The sequence below is a fragment of the Sphaerodactylus townsendi genome, linkage group LG04 (genome assembly GCF_021028975.2).
Source record: "Sphaerodactylus townsendi isolate TG3544 linkage group LG04, MPM_Stown_v2.3, whole genome shotgun sequence".
Lineage (NCBI taxonomy): Eukaryota > Metazoa > Chordata > Lepidosauria > Squamata > Sphaerodactylidae > Sphaerodactylus > Sphaerodactylus townsendi.
The window spans coordinates 51013650-51033090 of NC_059428.1; the positions used below are offsets into that span (position 1 = coordinate 51013650).

At 42.9% G+C, this 19441-nt stretch overlaps 2 protein-coding genes across 3 annotated transcripts in view; both read left to right on the forward strand.

Moving 5' to 3' along the window:
* The first annotated feature begins 1534 nt into the window (after window positions 1-1534).
* Window positions 1535-4122, forward strand: LOC125431294 (ubiquitin conjugation factor E4 A-like). Its single transcript, XM_048494060.1, has 2 exons — window positions 1535-2276; window positions 3989-4122. The coding sequence occupies exons 1-2, from the start codon at window positions 1535-1537 to the stop codon at window positions 4120-4122; spliced, it is 876 nt and encodes a 291-aa protein (XP_048350017.1).
* A 3260-nt stretch (window positions 4123-7382) lies between these two features.
* The window catches only part of BCL9 (BCL9 transcription coactivator), a 115533-nt gene continuing 103474 nt past the window's right edge, over window positions 7383-19441 (forward strand). For both annotated transcript variants that reach the window (XM_048495162.1, XM_048495166.1), the window contains exon 1: window positions 7383-7758. The gene's annotated coding sequence lies outside the window, so the exon portion shown is untranslated. The remainder of the gene's footprint in view (window positions 7759-19441) is intronic.

The following is a 19441-nucleotide window of genomic DNA, read 5'->3' on the forward strand; positions in this document are numbered from 1 at the left end:
TTCAAGTCTCTGGAAACTCTGAGAGCAGGAACAAATGCATAGCTTCAGGGTATTATTACTCCCAAAGGATGGTTGAAGGCCATACTGGTTAATTAAAGACCTGTTAACTGATGAAGCCCTTACAGAAACTGGCTTTGTTAATGGGTGGGGCCATGACTCACCGGCTGAACATTGCTTTTATATGCAGGAAACCTCCAGATCCAATCATCTCCAGATAAAAGGATCAGGTAAAAGGTGATATGAACCACCCAGCACTTGATATGCTAATAGATGACTCTTTGATGGAGGTAGCTTTCATGGAATGCATTGTTTTGCTGTGCTAGATCCCAGCTGCAAGGCCTATGACAAGCATTTGTCTAGTTCTAGCTGGGACAGGAAAATAGGAATGAATGCTGTCCTCAACTGAACATCACTATTACCCCTTTGGTTTGAGATTTGCTTTGCTAGAGTCTTAGTAATCCTTTGATTATTCATTCATTCATTCATTCTATTTATACCCTGCCGTACACTGAAGTCCCAGGGTGGCTTACATAATGGGATACAAACCCCGTTAAAACATTACAATCCTAAAAACATAAACATTAAAACCACCATAACAAAATTCTTAAAAAACAATCAATAAAAACATCCATTAAAAATCCCCCTCCCTCCCCCACTTCAGCTGGCATTGATACCGGAGACCCTAGGGGTCACACATTGAAGTTCTGGGTAAAGAGAAAGGCTTTAACCATGCGCCAAAGCCAGTGGTGGGATTCAAAAATTTTAGTAAAATCCAAATCCAAAAACCTTTATTAGGCATAAAACCAGTGCCAAGAATTTCAAATACAATAAAAAGATCATTATTGCTCAACTTGCAGTACACCGAGCAAAAACATAGCAACAGCTTCAGATATTTCCACACTAGAGCTATTTAGAAGCTTAGCCATTTTTGTTTTATCAGAGAGGAGCATAAATCCTGTTGGTAACACAGTTCTCAAATTGGTTCTGATGTTGTTGTACTTTGAACAATGGAGCAGAATATGAGAAAGTGTTACAGTTGTATCAGGACAGAGAATTGACAGCGACGCTCATCTTGTGGAATACCAGAGAATCGACCTTGAAGATGTGCTGACGGAAAAGAGTTACACCTGTGCCTGGTCATGACCCATCTGCTATTGTAATTAATAAGTTAAGTTGCAGATATATAATAGCAGGGCAAGTTGTCGGAGGGATAATCCAAAAGACTATTGGAGAGCAAGAGCTGTGTGCATTGCGAAGGGGAAATTGGTACTCTTGATCAAATAATCTAGACTTTAAGCGATGGTAAATCTCCGGAGCTGTGAGCATTTGTAGGGCCTCCCAAGAGAAGCCCAAGGAAAAGAGCTTTTTTTTCAATATGTAGCCACCATTCTCAAAGCTGTGAAGCTCTCTCCTTTCTTTATTACTTCTAACTGGGACAAACTGTTAGGGTCAGTGCAAAAACAAAGACGCAGCCAAAACTTAAAAGTTACAACCCATGCCCTTGTTTCTAATAAATGTTGCCCTGATTCCAAACATGGTGCCTGTCTTTGACATTCTTTTGGGACGGATCCGAGAACTGCACCTTTGCCAAATCCTCCTGTATTCCTACCTGGACATGCTCCTTTACTTCACCAGACAAAAGGATATCGCCCAGGTCTTTGTAGAATACATCCAGCCAAAGGACCTAACCAATGGGCAACTCTACCAGAAGACTTTGCTGGGGACCATCTTGAATATTTCGTGCTTGCTGAAGGCTCCTGGTGTTGTTGAGAATCATGGCTACTTCCTGTTCCCATCTCGATCCAGCCCTCAGGAGATCAAAGTGCAAGAATCCAACATTCATCAGTTCATGTCCCAGTTCCACGAGAAGATCTATCAGATGCTGAAGAACCTGCTGCAGCTGTCCCCGCAGACCAAACACCGGAACCTGTCCTGGCTTGGGAACTGCTTGCATGCCAACGCAGGCCGCACCAAGATCTGGACCAACCAGATGCCAGAGATCTTCCTCCAGATGTATGCCTCAGATGCCTTCTTCCTGAACTTGGGGGCTGCCCTCCTCAGGCTGTGCCAGCCCTTCTGCAAGCCCCGGTCTCCTCGGCTCCTCACATTTGACCTCACCTACTGTGCTCTGAAAGAGCTGAATGAGGAGGAGCAGCGGAGCAAGAACGTGCATCTGAAAGGTATGGAAAAGGAGACCTGCTTGATCCCAGCTATGATGGACCAGGAGCCTGAGTTTGCCCCCAGCTACAACCTGGTGACGGAAATTTTAGTAACAGGTTCTGATGGGGGTGGGATTCAAACAGTGGCGTAGCGCCAATGGGGCTGGGCGGGGCACAACGGGGGCGTGGTGAGGCATTCCGGGGGCAGGGCATTCCTGGGCGGGGTTATGGCAAGGATGCAGGGCGCGCGCATCCCAGGTGCAGTTCCCCTTTGCCCCGCCTCTAGATTCAAATAATGACTGTTTGAAGTATTTAAAAAGCAATATAGCGAAAGGTAGTGTATTATATCTTTTTTATATAATTATATTGATTGATTTTAAATAATAACACAAGTAAGGAGAAAAATCAAAAACTGTTTACAACTGTTAACATATTACAAACATATCTAATTGTCTATCTCTGTCAACCCCCCCCCCACTAAAACATCCTATATTGCCTCCCTCCTTCCCATATTTCCCTCCCTCCCTACTTTCTACTTCCCCTTCAGATTCCTATAACTTCTTTATCTATTCCACTTGAAAGAAAACTAACAGAGGGAGAGATCCAAAATCCTTAATCTAAAAGAGTAGTTTAAACTCCTCTCTTTCCAATATAAATTTCAAGAGAAAAAAGAAAATGAAAAATCTTTACCTATAACATTTTCCCAACCTTTATACCAACAAAAAAAAATAGAATTACTATATATTGTATTATTTCATACAGTTCATACACACGTGTGGGGGAGTGCCATGGGGGGCAGGGGGGCCGCAGGGGGCCCCAGGGAGCAATTTTGCATCCCCCACTTGACGAGATTTGTTGTATCCAGGGACAGAGATTACCCCCTTGTCCCTAGTGGAGTTAATCATTAATAACCGGTTCTCCGAACTGAGAACATTTTAGTAACCAGTTCTACCGAATAGGTGCGAATAGGCTGCATCCCACCTCTGGCCGAAGCCCATAAAGCATCGGTGCCTGGCGAGTTTCTGCAGGGAGGCTGTTCCACAACTTGGGGCCTGCCAAACAAAAAGCCTTCCCACATGCCCCCTCTCGCCACACTTCGGCAGCAGAAGGGATCACCAGGAGGGCCTTCCAACTTGACATCAGTAAACAGGCCAGCTCATATGGGCAAAGGCACTCCTTTAGCTATGTGGGACCCAAGCCATTTAGGGTTTTAAATATGATTGTCAATATCTTGAATTGGCTTGATGACGAAAAGGAAACCAGTGCAATTCTTTCAAGGCCGGTGTTATATGCAACTGGCCAGACTGACCCATCAGCAGTCTAGCTGCTGCATTTTGCACCAGCTCCAACTTTCAGATTGTCTTCAAGGGAAGCCCCATGTGAAGTGCATTGCAGTAGTCCAGATGGGAGGTTACCGGGGCATGCAGTGGCCAGGTCCCTTCTGTTCAGATAAAGGTGAAGCTGGTGAACCAGCTGGAGCTGCTGATAGGCACTCCTGGTCACTGCTGCCACCTGTAATTTCAGGGACAGGGCAGAATCCCAAAGCACCCCCAGATCTTGCACCTGGTCCTCCCGGGGCAACACTGCTCCATCCAGCACCGGGTGGCCTCTGTTCTCCTTGACTATGATAGTGATTCTAAATATAACAATGGTATTGTTCATTTTGGATATTGTTCTACGATGTTTTGCAAGATAGGGTTCCTGACATTCCAGATCTTGTACAAACACATCCCTCAGTTTTGGAACTCAGGACTTCTGCCTAATCCTGCTGCTTCTCTAAACATTTTTTGCAGCTATCTTTCTGTTTTTCACTTATTCGTTCACTGTAGATTATCAGAATGAAAGATCTGACCATTGTGTTGGCCTAGGATTAAACAATATCACAATGCCAATATCTAATGGCCAAAAATGGATAAGGATTGCAGAAATAGGTCTTGTAAAGAAGCAATCAGATAAAAGTTAACGATAAGTATCTGTGTAATTTGTACAGTTATTTTTTCCAAGAGGTATAAAAATAAATATAGAGTGGCAACTCCTGGCAGAGGACTAGAATCAAAAGACAATCTTAAGAATAACATGTTTATGTAATTTGGAGGGTTCTGTGCTTTGTATTTGTGCACAGTACTAACTGGGAAACCTTAACTAAGACACAAAAAGTAACAACTGCTTAGACTTCCCTTAAACTATCCACATGTATTTGCCTCAAATGCCTTTCCTTTTACATTTCTGGTTGATCGGGATATATTTCTCATCATCATCGCAGCTTTCATGCCATCTGGAATTTTGCAACATTCTGCTTATGTTCCATTTTTCATACGTCACATGCCTTTGTGAAAGCAAAAATACCCTCCCCCATCTCATTCCTCTCCTTGACTGCCTTCTCCTCCTCCTCCCTGTTATTCCTAAACCAGGTAAAAATCTAGGGAAATGACTAATTCCTACCTTTGTGATACAGATAGGCAAAATGTTGAATAGCAGTTAGTCAACAATCAGTCAGGAGGTCTGGGTCCCATTGCCCTGCTTTAGGAGGCCTTGGGCAAGATATTTAATCACTGTCTGTTTCTCTACTGACAAAACGAAGATAATGGTATTTGCTTCTATTTTAACATTACTTTGATATCCTTGGAGAAAAGGCACATGAAGCCAACTGAGGTTTATGCGGAATTTCCTAAGGCCTTGCAAATCTTTTGTTGTTTCTGGGTACAGCATGCATTTTTCAAGGCAGAGCTTTGTGGTACTCTTATAAAACTTCTGATGGCGAGCCATGTGGTTCACTTTTGGCTGAATGAGTTCATGTAAAATGCACAGAACTATTTAGGTGTCTTTGCACTTTCAAACTCTCATTACCTAAATTCCAGCGGGGCAAGATTGTTAATTGTGATTGTTGGTGATCTGAGGGACTCGAATTCCAGGCTGGTCTAAAGAGCCACCTCCTTGCAAGTCAGCAGCATGGAAAGCCTTAGGCATGATAGCTGGTTTCTAGTGATAATGAGTTGCCCTTTAATGTCCCATGGGGATGAATTGCCCAGATCTCATGAGTTATAGAGCAGCTGATAAAAGGATAGGCCAGGCCCTTCATGAAACAAGGGGAAATCAGCAGAAGAGGACACAGCAGATCTAGTTCAACAGTCTAAAGGGAACAGGCTTAGGAGAGTGAGAGCGAACAAACACCCTCTCAGTCTGAGGCCTTGGGAGGGTACATGACATATCTTGCTGGCAAGGACTCATGGGGCTAGGGTGGGCTTCTTGCATGATATACAAAAGACAATTCAGATCTAGACAAACATACAGATGTGTTGCAGATGTACCCTAATCAGCACAGCAAGATGAACATGTGTATTGATTTCAGAGGACTTAAGTGTGCTAAACTGTGTATGGGATTGCAAGATATTATACTTGTAGGCTAATTGAACTTAGTGAGTCTTACTTGTAAATGAAGATGCTTACTATTATATATATGCTGATGCAAATAGTTGTTTCTTGTAGAGGGGAAAATGCAAAGAGTATAATCATTTATAAGAACTTAATCAGAATTTTCCATCTCATGACACAGTAGTTGTGCTTCACACTGTTCCATCATGGCCACCAAGACTTCAGCAAGTATTCCAGCTTTTTAAGTGAAATGTTTCCTCCATCAAATGCCTCATTTTGTTTGCTTCAATAATACAATAGGTAATAAAGAAACACTGGACTTCTCTAACTTTGCTTGAAGTTTTGTGTGTGACTTCAGGCAGCCGATCTATATTAACACAAACACACACACCTTGGAACATGTTTATATTGTGAATTTAAATGGTAGCGATTAGGTGATAACACTGAGCATTTAAGTAATAGCAGTCTCCATGGCCTTGAGTTACAGCCAGAATGGTAATTTGAATGTCCAAAGGACTGGGTGGAATATTGCTCTCTCCCACCTCCTTTTTGGCACCACTGAAAAGAACAGAGACAGGAGCTGATTTGATCTCAGGATTGTATTATTTGCTTAATTATTCTCTCTGTGTTAGCTATCTTGATTGAATTGCCTGTTTTCTTTAAAACATTAAAAAACAATGATAGAAAAGGTTGTGGGTGACTGGATCTCTTTCATGGGGGAGCTTAACTCTTTCTCTCCCCCCCCCCCCCAAGCTGTTTCCCTGGAGCAAATTGTCACACAGAGCTATTAGCCAATGAGGTGGTTGAGGAGGAAAACAGTTCCAACATGGGTATCTGTCTTGTCTCCCACTGCAGTTGATAACAGCTCTGGCAGACACTATGGAGTAAATGACAAAGAGGGGAGAAAGGGTTATTTATTCACCTTCTCCACTGCTTTGCTCTCCCCCCCCCCCGTTTTTTTTAATGTTACAGCAAATTTGGGAAGATCTAATCATGGATCTCTTGAGTAATATGTACTTCAACTTTTAGGTGCTATTTCTTGGATTTTATAATGATAGGTTTTTGTATCAGACAATTTCAGTGTCTCAGATTCTGGCCCAGGTTCCTTCTCAGCCTTGAAGTTCACCAGGAAGCATTCTGTACCAGTAGCATGCTAAGTGAAATTGCACCCCTCCAAATCAATTGAAACCAATTAATTTAGAAAGCCATAATTCTGTTTGGCATTGTCTTGCAAGTCAGTGTTTCCCAGCACTTAACCTGCATCTCACAAGAGTGTTGTGAGGACACGTGAATGAGGTCAAATTGTAGCATAGCACTTTCTTCCCAGTAAAGGTTTGTAGATATTATAATTGTGTTTGTTACTGGGGTTCTTAAATTATTAAGGAGGACTTCCTGAAGCCCAGAAGAGATTACGCAAAACATTGTATTATTTAAGTATGGCAACATTGCTCCAAAATCTCAGGCAAATGAGGCTGTAGGGTGAATTTCACCACCCCCAAATCTCAGTGCAGGATGCAAAAGAGTTGGATTTCTCATCTTTCTCCCCGCCCCCATGGCTCATTCTTTAATCCCCCTCCTGCATCCGAAGAAAGAAAAACCTTTTGCTTGCAGTCTCTCTCTCTCTCTCCCTCTCTGCCATTTTACTGGGACACAGCAAACAGCTTTCTCCCTGCCCCCAATTTAGCCTGGGCTTTTTCCTGTCTCTTAACAACTCCACCAGTACAGCAGTGAGCTGAGTCTGTCTGTCTGTGTGTGTGTAAAGCGGAGGGGGGCTACGCCAAGCCGGCCTGCCTGTCACTGGAGTTTTAGTTTGCATTCTGAAGAAAGGAGGAGGAGGCGGAGGGAGAAGGGAGGGCGAATGTCTTGTTTGTGGCTTGTCAGCAATTGCTTGAGACAAGCTTCCATGTGTGAAAGCTCCTTGGCATGAATGCCTGGGCCATACCAAGTCTCCCGGCAGCAAGAGGGGGAGGCTGCAGAAAAAACAGAGCAGACCGGAGCAGACAATAGGCCCCTAAAGTGTTCCCCCTAAGTTGCTTTGACGTTGTCCTAGTGCCTTGGTACCAGGAGGCCGGGGGACCGCAGTGAAAGGCGCGCGGGGTGTTTTTCGGGTTGCCATCCACTTTCCCCCCCTTTCGCCTTGGCGGAATCATTCTCCAGAAATTCTCCTCCTAACACTCAATTTAAAAAAAGAGGGAGAGCGAGCGAGCGAGTGAGCGAGAGAGGAAAGGTAAGAGCGGCTACGATTCTTTCTTCTGCAGCAGCAGCAACAGCGGAGCTTTTTTGCTCGGCAAGCCTCGAGCGTTGCATGGTTGGCAAGAAGGAAGGGAGGGAGGCGGGAGGGGGCATCCACTCACTCCGGAGCTGCCTTAGTTAGCCGCCCTCTCTGGCTTGGGGGGCAGTGGCAGGCTGGTCACTTCGGAGCCGCTCTGGAGAGCCCAGGAATGCCTGAGCGTGCGCGCGTGTGTGTGTGCGCGCGCGCGGAGATGGTTTTTGATCGGTTGCTATTTTGTAGCTGCTGCCTCCCTCCCCCCTTCCGCTCCCCCTCTCCCCGCGTCTTTTGGCTGAGCTCGAGAGGGGAGCCGAGTGGGGGGTAGCCGCTGGGGGAAAAGGGGACAGAGCGCGGCGCAGCGGGCTTCTGGCTGGCGGCCTCTCGGCATCCTTCACGGCTTGGAGGGAGCGCAAGAGCTGGTCCCGCTAAAGGAACCGCCGCAGTGATTGCATCGCGAGCAACAGCCCTCTTGGCTTCGGGTGCACGGGGCCTTTTTTTTTTTAACACATACATACACAGGGAGCTCTGCTGTTGCTGCTGAGGACGCTTTAAGATGCACCATGGTTTGAACGCTGGACGCGGAGTGTACGGGCAAGGGAGGGAGGGTGAAAGGAAGGGGAGGGAGGGGGGCATCCAGAAACTTTTCCCAGTCGGTGGGGCCCCCCTCTTCTTCTTTTGCTCCTGCTTCAGTCCCCGTTGTTGTGTTAAAAACAAATAATCTACACCCACCTCAAACAGCAAGGTTCTTGAGTCGAAAGGCTTGGAGAGGATGTAAAAAGTTAGCGTGGTTTTTTATTGTCTGTAATCTTTCAGAAAGATCTTCGGCGCCCCCCCCCTTACAAGAGGCAAGGGCGCTCAGATCAAGTACACGAGATTTCTAAACGAACACAAAGCCTTTAATTTTATTCTTTCTCTCTCTCTTTCCCCCCCCCCCCCACCTGTTGGCTTCTGTCCTTTTCTGTTGTGTCTTTTTGCAAGATTTACTGGGCGATTGATACTGAGAATGGGGTGGGAGGAGGAATTAAGGGGTTTCGCCCGCCTCTCTAATTGTACATATGTTTAAAAAACAGCGAGATGCCCGGAAGAAGAGGGAGACCATGAATCTTTTGTTATTGTTATAGTCAAGCCTTGGGGGAGGGATAAATTGAAACGGGGTATCCAAATCTGCATGTTTTGCAAGGTTTGTTTTTTAAAAATGAATTTGTGAAAGTAAACGGAGTTTATTTACAGAATGGTGCCATTTATTGTTCAACAAATAGCTGGCGGACTGTGAGGGGAACAATATAAGGAATGTTTGTTCACTGCTGCTGCTTTTGTAGGTACAACCTTACTGCTGCTGATGTAATGCTAAAAAAATGGGAGAGGGTTGGAGTCTGGTTTATCATTGGTGGTCTTTTTAAAAAAAATAACACACACACACACACACACACAAAACCCTGTATAACACTCTTAGGGTGGGTGGGTTTTTGTTACATGTAAAATGTTGATAGGATTTTAATTGAAGTCTAAGGTGAATTCTCCAAGGTCTTTTCGCTTTTCTCACTTACCGTAAGTCTAGAGTGTATTACTTTTGGACAAATAACCAGAACCTCAAAATCTATTGAAGTCTTGAGTGGCACAGATTTTCATCAGCCTAATATTCTTTAACACAACTTGAGCCACACAAGAAAGGGAAAGGGAGAGATCCAGGCTTTCCCATCTAGGCCTGTGGAATAACATCATGTGTGGTAAAGATTGTGTGCCGGATGGGAGAGGGGGGAGGGAGACAAAATTGGCCTGAGATCCTTTTCAGTCAAGCAAGGAAAATGGAGGCTCCTTCTGCCTCTGCAAAGTGGGAAACGGGATTCTGTAGAGCTGTTCTCCATGAAGCGTTTTCCCCATGTCTAGGCACGCAAACTTTCTTTGGTAAGGCAGTAAATTATTGTTAGAGGCTGCCCACTTTTTAGGAAATGGCACAACACATTTAATGATGCACATTGTATAAGAGGCATAGAACTAAAGTTTTTGGACAGTTTTTGGAAAAGGAAATCAGTGGGAGAAAACAGCTTTCCTTAATGGAAGTACTTGCAAAGGTCACTAGCCTGGCACTAAGGGCATCTTCTTATGTGGCACTTTATTATTTATTATTCGGTTTTATATACCGCCCTACCATGTACATGGTGTAGGAAAACATAATGTACATCTGAATGTACTATAAGACTGCACATATTTTTATCATGTGAAGACTGCATGTGCTTTTATTATGATACTGTGACCTACAATGATTTCCCAATGCCTTTTCCTTATGGAAAACTAGATTGTATAGTATTTTATAGAAGGCGATGCACTCTGATGTACATGTTTCTTCTATATATGTGTAATGAAATTATGCATTAAGCAACTGTAATAGTTAGATGGAGGGACAAATTCAAAATGAATGGAGCAGGTGAGATGGCAGGGCAATCCCAAAACTCGGGTTCAGACAAATCAAAGGAGGAGCTGCTTGTAAGGAAAATTTTGACATGAAAAAGGAGCTTGTGATCAGAATAAGGGCAACACAAGTCTACTTTGCTGTTTGTTCATGAAAAGACTTATTTTACAAATGAAGAGAGGTAACCTTTAAAGAAAGGTGTGAGTGAGAAGACTGAAGCATGAATGAAGAGCTTAGTAGAAAAGGATGGAGCCGTGTGCATGAGTAATCTAGGAAGAGTAAGAAATCTTCAAGCACTGCCCTCTCTGTTAACAGTGTGCTGTTCTTCATGAGCATTCCTGAGGGGAAAGTATTTATGTACATTTCTGTGTATTGTTCCAGAATTTAGCAGCATGTACTGATTATCCAGTACATGTTTCCCTATTAACAACAAAATTAAATACCATGGTTTATTTCATGAAATTCCTTAAGTGTGGAATGAGTGAATCAGATCTGTCCCAGATTATGATCAGGCCCAGTGGCTAAAACTTTCTATAGTCCAGACTCCAGATGTTCAGGAACTACAATTCCCATCAGCCCCTACCAGCATGGCCAATTGGCCATGCTGACAGAGGCTGATGGGAATTGTAGTTCCTGAACATCTGGAGAGCCGCAGGTTCCCTACCCCTGTTCTATAGGTACAAAGTACACTGTACTTTGGTGAGACAAAACAGATGTATGCCATAAATATGTCTGTATTAATATCAGACTACAGGATTACCCTCCAGTTCCTAAAAGACATTTAAATCAACACAAGGAAGGCATATAGTCCAATCACATCATAACAGTACCATTTAACAATTCAATATTACAGTTATTTACAAGGATGTCACACATATACAGAAACTTATTGCAGTAGGTCAAGTGGTTGGTGCTCTTTCACTGGGCAGTTTCCAGAATTTTGTGTATCCCTAGAATGATTGTGGCATGATAAAATCTGGTATGTTATGAAAATTTTGCCATTTAGCAAGTTTCTGGAGCCATCTGGACTTCCCAGCTCAGACTTCCTACTCTTAAGCAGTAAGCTATGTAGGCAGCACATGGCTCAGAGTTCAGATTTGGGAGCCACAATTCTGACATCAACATAATATTGTAGGCATAATTTTATTCCTTAGTTGTAAGTGGCAAGATAATCTCTGTGTTAGTAGGTAGATCAGGCTGAATTATTTTCAGGTCTTTTCCAGGTGTGTAGCTGTATGGCATGTACCAGAGTTCTCTTTCATTTCTGGCTCACAATGAATTCATACAGATATGAACAGCAAGTACTTTAAGTACTCACAATATCTTTCCACATGCTTACTTCAATTCATGCCATAAAACTGGATCCAGTGTAGACCTGTGTCAGGCTGATCTAATTTGATTTGTATGAAAGCTTCCGATTCCAAAGGAGTTCTATTCCTTTAGCATGTTTAAACGTGCCTAAATCAGGTTTTGCTTTAATGGAAACATTGGTGGTTCTAAATCTTATCCAACTATTGTTCTTCACACTCTGCACTAAGAATTCCCACCTGTTTGAATGCAGCCCATAATGCTGTTACCTGTTCATCGCTGTTTGGTGCTCTATTTAATTCCAATCTAGCTCCTATTAGGTAAATCACAAAGCTCAAAAACAGTGAAGCACTAATTGGCCCCTTGGTGGCAGACTGAGAATAAATGCTGCCAAAGAGTGCTAAGAGGAGAAGAAAAATGGGGTGACGGGTCCTCTAGCTTTAGAAGAAACATTGAACAGTAAAATGGAGCACAGTAAAAATGGGCCTCTGTATTGAATAGATTATTTTTTGAGAGAGGGTTTTTTTTAAAAAGAAAGAACAAGTTGCGTTTGCCATTTCTTCTCAACAAGTAGAAGGGTTGGAACAAAAGGAAACACCCATTCAGATTTCTGTGCCTCTTTTCTGTTTAAAAGCTGCTAATCTAATTAAGTTTCATTTTTTACAATGTTAGATATGCTAATAATAAATCCGACTCAAGACCAGTAACAACACTAACCTGTTTCCTTGTGTGCCATCAATGGCAGCACAGCCAATACTAAATAAGCCAAGTGTGTCTTATGGTTTTGTATGGAGGCAACCACTATGCTAGGGAGAAACTAGAAATATAAGAAGGCATCCAGAATTTTCTGCCATTCTGTTTCTTTGCTATTTTGTAATAGGTTACTGGGAGGAAAAAAAGGAGGTTTAATTTTCATTTTTCAGTTTGCGTAATTTATGCTTGTGATTATGCCAAGTGCATCATGCTAAGTGATTTTCCAAGTGTACCAAGTAAGCATTGTTTAGCCTGTAAAATTTTTGGACAGTCAAGGGTTAACTGACAACAAGGCTGTTGATATGATTTACTAGTCTCATCTACCAACACATCTATCTAGCAGACGTCAGTCACTAACATAGTTTAGAATATTCATATACTTCAAAACTTAACAAAAATGCATAGGCCACAAGTTCTCTTGCCTGTCTCCATTTGCTCTAGACATTCCTGTTTTATGAGTGTACATACACATATAGATTCTGCATATGTGAAATGAACTTTTTTTGCTGCACACAGTATGGACAGATGTGCACCAACAATTCAGCTAATACAGTGTCCTGTTTTCTCCTTCAATGGGCTTGTTGGAAATACAATATGTACTAGTGGACTGAGCAGAGAGGTTCTGGAAGCCACAAGTATTTTGAGATTTTGACGCTAATTTGAGGCGTAGCCTGAGGCAAATCACTTGTAAAGCTAGAATTAACTCTTTGCTTCTTTGTTCCAATCCCGTTTTTCAAGACAGAGGCAAGCCCTTTCACTCAAGGGTAGGGCTGGGATAAATATACTGGCAGTGTGTGTATTGTTATTGTTTGTGAATACTGTTATTCAGTTGCCCACTATTGTACGTTTTTTTACAATACAGAGAAGAATGTAAGACCCTTGGCTCTTAAGTGTTTAGTCATCAACTATTGCCTGATAACACGCCACTTGTATGAGATCTGCAGTGATCACACATCACACTGCACAACAGCTTCTTCCTCTGCAAGGCTAAAGCCACAGGCAATCCTTCCGGGGTAGGAGCTGAGTGTATGGAACAGCACTAGATTTTATTTTACATTTTATTTTATTTTATGATTTTACATTTTATGTTTTCATTACTACTGATTGTTTCCTGATTGCTTACTAGACCTATATGACAATCATTAAGTGCTGTACCTTATGATTCTTGACAAATGTATTTTTCTTTTATGTACACTGAGAGCATATGCACCGGAGACAAATTCCTTGTGTGTCCAATCACACTTGGCCAATAAAGATTCTATTCTATTCTTCTATTCTAGATTATACAAATGTCAATGACATTTTGTAAGCATATTGATATGGAATTATGGGTAAGAACATCTATATATATAAAAAGCTAACAGTGACTTTGTTAGTCACGCCCTAATGCCGAAACGGCTGGACGGATCGCCCCCAAATTTTCACATGACATTCCTCCCTGTTCTGGGCAGGTAATCGGACCTTCAAATCACCAAAAGTCCATACCTGAGCCAGGTAAAATGTCTTTTTCCTGGCACACCAGGCCATGAAGCTGGCTGTGTTTAACTGTCACCCTTAGAATGTTTGTGCAGCGTGTCTGTGGCCTGAGGGCTTAGAATGTTCGTGCAGATGGGCAGAGATGAGCAGTGAAAACAGTAAATAGGTAATACTGTTAGGTTATACGAGTGGAAGTGAAACACACACACACTTTGCCATGTGAGACGTCAGGTGGGGTCCTCCCGCTCACACGCAGGTAACTTTCACTCTCTGTGCCTCACCCACTGCTACCACACAATACACATCCAGCTCATCCTCACACACCTCACTCTGCCCTCCCTCACATCCAACCACCACTTACCCACTTCCTCACCCATATTTGCCACAGCTCTCTTTTACTAAAAGTGAACTGGAGTTTGCCTTTTTCTTCTAAGAAAATCCACGGGGTGGGGGCGAACCAACACTACTGGCTCTGCTTCTTTTGCACATGGCCCTTTAAGAACACAGGGAGCTGGCCTTGATCTGAGCTCCTTACCATCCTGCCTCTGCTGCCTGACTGGAATAGCCTCCTTGCCCCAGTTCTGCCTTACCCAAGCCAGGACTGTGCATGTCAACCAATCTCATGGACAGCGGGATTTGCACTCTGGACAGTTCTGTTGTGGAATGGAAAGGGTTACATTATACTAAAAAAACAAGACACCACCATATAACAATGTGAATTGAAAAGGGAGAGGGATTCCATTTGACCACCCCAAAAGGCTATGCTGCGGATCATTGGACCTGCATGGATATCTGTGTGGGTTGCAGACTGTGATGAGAAGGACAATTGCCACAGCAACGCGTGGCCAGGCCCTGCTAGTATTTAATATGAAAAGAGACCTCATGAAGTTCTCTTTGGCCACAGCGTCAGGTTTAATCTGAAATTATATGTATAAATACTGGCAAGTATAACAGTGTAATTGTTGCCTTTCTTCCTTTGTTCAGCTGGACTGTTGGCACTCAGTTATTTAAAAAGTGCTTCCTTAATGTTTATGATTTTATCCTTTTAATCAACTATTTTTGCACAGTAAACTCACAAACACTAGATTCTGCTCAGTTCACCCTGGCATGTACTAGAGAAATGCTAAACTATTGCTATGTGTTAAGCATTTTAAAGTAACTATCCTATTGTTTGTTAAAGCCTTTGCCAGAATATGGTCCACTTATTTTAAATTAATAAAATAAAGAGTCTCAATTGAGCCAATGCCGAGGTCGAGCAAGCGACCCTGTGGTAGTGTCATGTGGGCCTGTCAGTTCTCATCTCAAGACAGAGAAGGGTGTGGATGAGGTATATCTCTGGCAATGGGTTCTGACAGGAAGTCATTTTGAGATGAAGCCATTCTTCCTATCTGATGGAATGTGCATGCGTTTTTGTTCTTGGGAACAATCACCAAAGTACCAACTGTCATGTAAGAGCAACCCTTAGATGCAGATATAGTTGGAAAAAATGGTTGGGAAGGTTGGCTACATATGACAAAAGTTTACAAAATGCAAAGGAAAGAAGTCAGAAGCCAGAATCATTGCTGATTACTTCCAAATATACTGTTAGAAGCAACAGCATTTGTAACATTGCATTGCCTTGTAGTTTTGTTTGGATATGCCATGAGATTTTTCAGTAAATATCTATTTTTCCACTATTGAGTTTCAAACTTTGTACTGTAGGTGAAACTTTTCCACAACATCTTCCATTTATTTACTTAATTTATAGCCTATCTTTCTCCCTAAGAATAAAGGTGAATTTAATTTTTAAACAAGAAATGCAATATAGCAGCATGGCAGCTAATGAATAGTGCAGTAAGGCTAGAATCACAGAATTAGAATGCAATGCAGCAGCAGCAACAACAAAATTGTTTACACGGTATGATATACTTTAAACAATGCAGAAAATGGATTAGAAAGATTGACACAATGCTGCAAAATCTCTATTTTAAATACCCTCTGAACATTTCTATTTTGCACATAGAAGTGGGAGCCTTCCTGACAAAGGAATCTCTTCATACATGTTATAGAATGTAGGTGCATTGCAGCTGATTTTGTCACATATTCTAGGGAGCATATTTAGTTCAAATGTAGAACCTGGCTATTTACAAAGCTAAACCCTACATGACCTTAGAGTTCAGTTCAGATCATGCCAAATAATTGTCTTTCTAGGATGTTTATCCACCATTATTGATATACTCATGAGGAACACCTGATATATTTTCCAAGGAAGCCAGGAACACAGTTTGAAAACCAGTGTTTTACAAAATAATGATGTTAGCAAGTAATCAAAGTAGAATTAATAGTAATATACAGTGATGTGGTATATATTCATAGAGCAGTATTAACACAGGCATTGTTAATCCCTTAGTCCATATTACTTTTCCCCAAGTGTGTGGGGCTGCTGTTGTTTTTTTAACTAGGGCCAAAATGTATGGTTTTATTCTGGCAGAAAGCACCCTGTCAAATGCCATGCTAACACTATGTGTCACCTTATTGTTTTAAGGGACATTTTCTGTTATGCATATAAATAGTGTGGTTTCTTGGGAGATTCTCAGGCTCTGGATAGTCAGCACCACAAAACTTGCAGAATCTCCCCCCCCCCTTTTTTTTTTTTACAGAGCTCTCCCCAGGAGACTGAAATGTATGTTTGGATCTAGTTCAGATGATGTTTTCACAGGACTTCCACTGCTTTAAAATTTTTATGTTTTTCTTCCCCCAAGTCTCATAGATCTCAGTGGAAATTAATACCAAGCAAGTGATTTCCATCTCCATTAATAATATACAACACAAGTGGATATTTCTATTGGTGTCAGAACTTCCAAAGAAACAAGAGGTTAATTGGGAATAAGCTGCACAGGTAAATAAGTCAGAAAGCTAATGAACCATGATTTCAGGTCAGGATCAGTAGAGCATCTGTGTTCTGGGCAAAACTGGCATCCTGACCAAGACGGTGGCAAAAAGCTTAGTGGTGCAGAAGTTCCAAATTTCCTGGAGCTAAGACACAGCTTAAAGAGGACATGGATATTTGAAGCTGCCTGATTCCTAGAGCCCAATTATAAGGGAGAGGGATGGACTCACCTCTAGAGCTGGCGCAGCCTTGCACTGGCGTGGGTGCTCCCCACTGGTGCAAGGAGCAGATGTGCCAATGGAAGGTTACACAGTTACACAGGCACCTGGGAGCCATGTGGTTCTGTGGCACCTGATCCTGGAAGTAGCTGCCATGTCCCAGCCCTATCAGGATGGCAGCAGGGGTGTGTGTGCGTGTTGCTTTTCTTTCCCTCCCCATGCTGCTGGAAAGTCCTGGAGGTGGCGAGGAGTTGCCACAGCACAGCTATCCTTGTCTGTCTGGTGCTCTGGATTGGGCTGTCCCTCTGATAATTGGTGTATCAAGATCACTATTGTGTATCTGATGACTGGACCTTTGACTTGCAAAAGCTAATATCCCCAAATTCTTGTTGGTGTCTAAAGTGCTACTGGACTCTAATCTAGCTCTGTTGTTTACTGATCCTTACAAAGATGCCAGGGATTGAACATGGAACTGCTGCGTGCAAAACAGATGCACTTAGCCACAGCCCCTCCTCTGATACAGGGCCACACAAAGGAATCTTGATAGAGTTACCTACAACAGCACAATGCAAACAAAGCTTTGTTTACCCTTACAGACTGAACTAATCTTCCCAAATTGATGGATTCAGGTTAGCTCGAGTGTTGTAGAGTACTTTGCAAAAGCTTTGACTCTGTTAGAGTGAAAATGGCCATGCTTAGAGAGATGCCGTCTTGGCTTCATGAGATGAAAATATTTTGAAGGCCATGCCCAGGACAGAGAATGCTTCTAAGCATTAAGACCAGTTGAGGAAGGTGAGTCAGAACAATATTCTGTAGGAACCAGCTGCTTATTCACTCCAAAACAGAGTTTGGGATTCAAACTAGAACCTGGTTGACTTGGGGCAGTGTGGCTCACTAGCCCCCACACAGGCCAGCAATCTGTTCCTCAAATACAACCATGACAAATTTTCTTGAATGATTAAAACTGCAATTATAGCATCAGTACGTGGAAGTAAACACATTTCAAAGAAAACAAGTTTAGGGGCAGTGTTTAGGCTTACTAAAACACAGGGAAATAAATACTTTGATACATGGTATCATGAGTCCAGCAGCCAAGATTTGAATAAATAAAAAACTCCTATGTACACAAACCTCCTCATCGTTCAGCAGATTGTGAGTGAAAGCCTAATCTCCAGCCCAGGACCTTTCTCCTTCCTTACCATTATGTCACACTTCCTACACATAGTTTTAGTCTTTCTCTCTTTCCTACCATCCTCCATCTGTCTATCCCTCCATCTTTCTTGATTCAGGTGATGTCTTTGCTCCCTCTGATATGCATGTTGTGTAGATGTCAAGACATAACCACAAACAGTTTTTCCTGCTTCCTTTTTAGGGTTGTTAGCTCCAGTTTGGGAAATTCTTGGAGATTTGGGGGTCATTTTCTCCAGGGGAACAGATTTCTGTCCTCTGGAGATCTATTGTAATTCCGAGTGATCTCCAGCCCCCACCCCAGCAGTTAGCAACCCTAGCTAGTTCCCATGGAGGAAATATCTGCTTTGAAGGGTGGTGTCTGTGGTATTTACCCTGCTGAGGTATCTCCATTCCTCAAACCCCATTCTCTCCAGGCCTCATCCCCCAAAATCTCCAGATTCCGTAGCCTGAAGCTGATAACCCTATTTGCTTCCCACCCAACAACCAACCTACTATTATGTCCCCTCTGCGTTAAGCACTCTCTCTCTGTCTCTCTCTCTCCACCCTACCCCACCCCCCACTCCCCGGTAGCCTCTCCCTAGAAAAACCATGGCACAGCTTTGTGGAGCCAGCCTCTGGGCCAAGCCCACTTGCATGGCAGCGAAACCTCAATGACATTTTGCTTTCCCCTTTATTCCACCCCCCCACACACTATTTCCTCTTTCCTCATTCTCTTCTCAGCCATTCACAAACCTACCTTTGATCTTTCTCTCATCTTCAGCCACATTTTATTATTTATTTACTTCATTTCTACCACATCTTTTTCATAGTACCAAAATTGCTTACATTATTTCTCTTGCCTCCATTTTATTCATATATCAATTCTGTGAGATAGGTTAGGCTGAAAATATATGTCTGATCCAGAATCACCCAATGACCTTCCACAGGCAGATGGGAATTCAAACCTGGGCTTCCTGGACCCTACTCTGAAACTGTAACTGTTATACCACACTGATTTTCATAGGTTGTCTGCTGTTGAAGAGCAGCAAGTAGCCAGGCCTAGTTGAGTCATGCAAGCCCGGTAATAAGTCACCCAAAGGTTGCTTCTAGACTTAGGGTCGCCAACCTCCAGGTGAGGCCTGGAGATATCCAAGAATTACAACTGAACTCCAGAAGACAGAGATCTGCCCCTTGGAGAAAATGTTTGCTTTGGAGAGTGGCCGACACCTCTGTGGCTGCCTGGCAGCTGCAACCAAATATAATCCCTCTGCCAAAGCTACAGGCACTGTTTTATCATTATGGGCTTTCCCCAACACTGCCCCTAAGGCCCTTTCTGCATGGGCCAGGGACGTGGGTGCAAACTGGGATAAATGATAAATGATCCCAGTTTAGCCTCAGGGCTATTCGCATGCTTCCATGTGGGTGGCCCCAGAGCTG